General features: G+C 53.0%; 1 protein-coding gene across 1 annotated transcript in view; it reads right to left on the bottom strand.

Moving 5' to 3' along the window:
• Positions 1-502, bottom strand: part of COL1A2 (collagen, type I, alpha 2) — a 40,184-nt gene extending 39,682 nt beyond the window's left edge. The window contains exon 1 of the mRNA XM_009994908.1: positions 252-502. Within this exon, the coding sequence (XP_009993210.1) occupies positions 252-321 (70 nt within the window). The 5' untranslated portion in view covers positions 322-502. The remainder of the gene's footprint in view (positions 1-251) is intronic.
• Positions 503-555: the final 53 nt, after the last annotated feature.

Here is a 555-nt window from a genome sequence, read left to right as displayed (position 1 = left end):
TTTTTTTTTTAATTATTATTATTTATTTATTTAGGGACGGAAAGATCTAGTTGGCCTCTTGCCATCCTTTTTCTGAGAAAATAAAAAAGAAGCTGGATTCTGATCTGGGACGGCGGTGGCAGTTCTATGAGACCGTCTCTCCAGCTCGCCGCAGACTCCCATCCGCAGGGAAGACGTTTGGAGAGGGGGCAGAGAGCAGGACAGACATCCCCTGACACCACCCATGCCACAAACAAGCTAAAAGCACTTACGTTGGCCTGTTGCTAGGTATGAAGTTACTGCAAGCAGCAACAAAATCCGCGTATCCACAAAGCTGAGCATGTCTAGTTGCAAGACATGCAGACTCCTTGTGGTGCAGCGTCCCTGGTCGGTGCCTTAGCTATTACCTACGGGACGCAGGCATGCAGCCGTGAGGAGGAACTCCCAGCACAGCAGAAACTGGCTGCCCGGGATGCTAAATTAATCAAGCCCCGGTCCGTCCCATTTATACCGCAGGAGGGTCCCGGGGCTCCGAGTCAGCGGCGGCGCCGCAGCCAATGGGATGCGCGGCTCCCA

This window comes from Chaetura pelagica, unplaced genomic scaffold (genome assembly GCF_000747805.2).
Source record: "Chaetura pelagica isolate M959 unplaced genomic scaffold, ChaPel_1.0 scaffold12, whole genome shotgun sequence".
In the NCBI taxonomy this organism is placed as follows: Eukaryota; Metazoa; Chordata; class Aves; order Apodiformes; family Apodidae; genus Chaetura; species Chaetura pelagica.
The sequence above is the reverse complement of the archived record's forward strand: the minus strand, read 5'-3'. Positions and strand labels throughout refer to the sequence as shown.